Source organism: Nicotiana tomentosiformis, chromosome 10, assembly GCF_000390325.3.
Source record: "Nicotiana tomentosiformis chromosome 10, ASM39032v3, whole genome shotgun sequence".
NCBI lineage: Eukaryota > Viridiplantae > Streptophyta > Magnoliopsida > Solanales > Solanaceae > Nicotiana > Nicotiana tomentosiformis.
In genome coordinates, this window is record NC_090821.1 from 12,229,588 (window position 1) to 12,232,850 (window position 3,263).

General features: G+C 35.1%; 1 protein-coding gene across 1 annotated transcript; it reads right to left on the reverse strand.

Annotated features, from left to right (window-relative positions):
• Nucleotides 1-914: 914 nt before the first annotated feature.
• LOC104110956 (myb-related protein 306-like) lies at nt 915-2,996 on the reverse strand. The gene is made up of 3 exons (XM_009620529.4): nt 2,660-2,996; nt 2,323-2,452; nt 915-1,951 (listed from the first exon to the last, which is right to left on the reverse strand). The coding sequence occupies exons 1-3, from the start codon at nt 2,790-2,792 to the stop codon at nt 1,174-1,176; spliced, it is 1,041 nt and encodes a 346-aa protein (XP_009618824.1). The 5' UTR covers nt 2,793-2,996; the 3' UTR covers nt 915-1,173.
• Nucleotides 2,997-3,263: the final 267 nt, after the last annotated feature.

A 3,263-nucleotide genomic window follows, 5' to 3' on the forward strand; every position in this document is an offset into this window, starting at 1 on the left:
GATATTTACCTATTAGCATGTGATCGAACTGAATCCGTTTCTGATTCACATCATCCTTTACATTATTAGAAGTGATCGGTCACACCAGTTCACTAGACTATCAAGATATTAAATTCTTAATCAAAGGAATGGCAAGTAGAGCTCAAGAAGACTCCCTCATGATACTATTTCAACTTAATTAACCCTAACATTGTCGACACGGTGCAATATTTTGCAGAAAGTTTAGACACTCAATAAAAACAATACGTAATTCCTCAATCTTGTTCTCTTGTTTTTGGGACTTAAAATTCTGTTACTCATAATTAAACTTTCCGTGCGGTGGTGAAGCCAGAATATCCATTAAGAACGTCAAAATATAAATAAGTTATACACAGAAAAAAATTAAGGAAATTCAACATATGTAGTTGTATGCATGACACATATAATTTATCCATCTACACAGTGTTATTTATAGCCGTAGGTGTGTCAAGAGTTGGTTGCTCTAGTGGTGAGCACCCTCCACTTCCAACCAAGAGGTTGTGAATTCGAGTCACCTCAAGAGCAAGGTGGGGAGTTTTTGGAGGGAGGGAGCCGAGGGTCTATCGGAAACAACCTCTCTACCCTTAAGGTAGGGGTAAGGTTTGCGTACACACTACCCTCCCCAGACCCCACTAGTGAGATTATACTGGATTGTTGTTGTTGTTGTTGTTGTTGTTGTGTGTCAAAACTACGCGGTGAAAATAAAGATGTATATGCCATCATGACAGGGAGGCAGGATATATGAAAATAAACTCCCGTCATTTTTGTATGTTGATGATGTAATTGGAACTTGGAAGCATCTGAAGTCAAACCCTAATTCTCATTTCTCACATCATACCCAAAATGTTGAGCAACCAAAAAAAAAATGAATAAAGTGGAGCATAAAGTACAAACAGTTGAAGCTCTTAGCATAGAGTAGTGCTTTTATTATTTCTATCTAGTACATATGCTGATTTAAGGTTACATATATAGTTACACTTTTTATGCTATTCTAATTTCTACTCAGGCTAGAAATTGATTAAAACCTATACAGTCCAGAGCCTATCAAGTAACAACCTGAAAATAGCAAAAAAGAACCCAAATTAAAACTGCCAAGTTGTTTTGAAGAAATATATCCTTCATTATTTCTTCAAGATTATATTTCCTCAAAACAAATCAGCAGTTCCATTCCATGCCTATTTCAATTCCCATTAGCTCTTCTTGTGTTTGTACATTAGAATCATCAAAGAGCCAATTTTCCAGCAAAGTTAAGGGTACCTCCGTCTCCAAATTTTGTTTGCTAATTCCCTCTTGGGAAAAACCATTTTCATCCTTGAAATTTGGCAAATTGTATTTATTGCTTTCGACTTGGAAAATTCCAGCATTCTCAGGTGTGAAAGCAACAACCTCGTCAGCCGACACGGACTGAGAAACATCAGAATTATAGGATGAATTGAAGCTAAAGAGTGAGTCTAACCCCTCTGGTGTTGGTGCATTCATGGTTCCAACACTAGGACTAGAACTCGAACCCGTCCCGATTGATAAATTGTTGAAAGAACTCTGACTAGTGGCTGAGTTATTAGATATGCTCTTAGATGATTTTGGGGAATTTTTCATCCAATTTTGAAGCAATCGAGAGATGTTATCGGCACTAGACGCATAGGTATTAGTAGAAGATTGGACAGGAAAAGAACTAGTACTAGGATTAATATTTGGTGAGAAATCAGTGGTTTTTTTGTTAAGGGATAAAGCATCACAAAGAGCTTGTTTAGCTGTGTGGATGTCTGTTTGAAGTCTCCTCTCCCACTGTCCCTTTGAGATTGATTGAAATGATGATTTTCCCTTTTGATTATTCACATCATCATTCTTAAGCTTCTTTTGCAAATGAGTATTCCAATAATTTTTTATGTCATTGTCTGTTCTTTGTGGAAGATATGAAGCTATAGCTGCCCATCTACACCAACAAGAATCAAAAAAAGAAAGGACAAGATTTAGATAAATGATAGTATAAGATCCAACCATACCTACTGGAAAAATTGAATCTCTATTGAGATTTTTTAAATAAAATTAGACTTAAGTTTTAAAATTGATGGATTCAACTTTAAAGAATCATAACATTGAATTTATTGTAATTTTAAATATAGGTTCAAATTTAATAATTTTCGAAACTATAGTGGTTTTTTCTCTTACACATATATATGTTTTGTGTCGTATGTTCCTTGTCGAAAATATTGAGTTCAATTCTGTATATCTCTAGACCTCAACCCTAGAAACCAAAAAGGGAAAAAGAAAAAACAAGAATTTATTTAAAGATTGATTTAATACCTGTTGCCAAGAAGGGCTTGGAGGTGAATAATCATTTTCTCTTCATGCTCGGTAAAGTTGCCACGTTTGATGCCTGGACGCAGATAGTTAGTCCATCTAAGTCTGCAACTCTTGCTGCATCTAAGCAATCCTGAAAAAACCAAGACAAAGATTTTTTTTTTTAAAATGTTGTGAGTATACAAAAAGTTGATCTAATTAATGAGATTGATGTATTCATTCAAGAAGGAGGTGATAGGGCCGCTGACTATTAACTACACATATTTAATGATTTTAACCAACCCCAAAAGCCCAGAAAAAGAAAAAAGGGAAAAAATGGAACTAAGATTAGGGTGTTTACCAGTATTAGTAGGAACAGCTCTCCAGTTACCAGGACCATGTTCTTGAATATATGATACCAGAATGATATCTTCTTCTGGTGTCCATGGTCCTTTTTTCACACCAATTTTATCACAACAAGGTGGCCTTCCCATTTTATTAGAAATCTTTTTGAGGAGTTCAAGTGTGAAACAAATAAAGTACTTAGCTTTATTTGTTTATCTAGCTCTTCTTGTGATAGATATGAAAGAAATGTTGAGGCAATAGCAACTAAGACAAATTAAAGGGGGTTCTTGTCTATATATATACACGATTTGAGAAGAGAGAGAAAGAAGGGAGAAAAGACCAAGGTGATGTTTACGCTGACCAAAGATGAAGAGGTGAAAGGGCTATCCCCAACAAAAAGAGTCAAAATGACAGCAATTAGCATTTACTCATTTGTTTGCAAAAAGTCAGCTCTTTGTTTATGCTTTTAATTTAAATCCTTAATTTCTTTTATCTTTTTCCGCCTCACAAAACCGCGTCGCATTCAATATCCACTTTCTCAATACTATTTCTCATCTTGAAATCTTAATGGGCCTTTACATGACTCGAAAGAGTTTAAAATACATACACAACTTGTTGAA

Coding starts and splice junctions, on each gene's coding strand:
- LOC104110956 (XM_009620529.4), bottom strand. CDS start 2,792: ATGGGAAGGCCACCTTGTTGTGATAAAATTGGTGTGAAAAAAGGACCA. Junction 2,453..2,659: donor AGCTGTTCCTACTAATACTG/GTAAACACCCTA, acceptor TGGTTTTTTCAG/GATTGCTTAGATGCAGCAAG. Junction 1,952..2,322: donor CAAGCCCTTCTTGGCAACAG/GTATTAAATCAA, acceptor TTGTTGGTGTAG/ATGGGCAGCTATAGCTTCAT.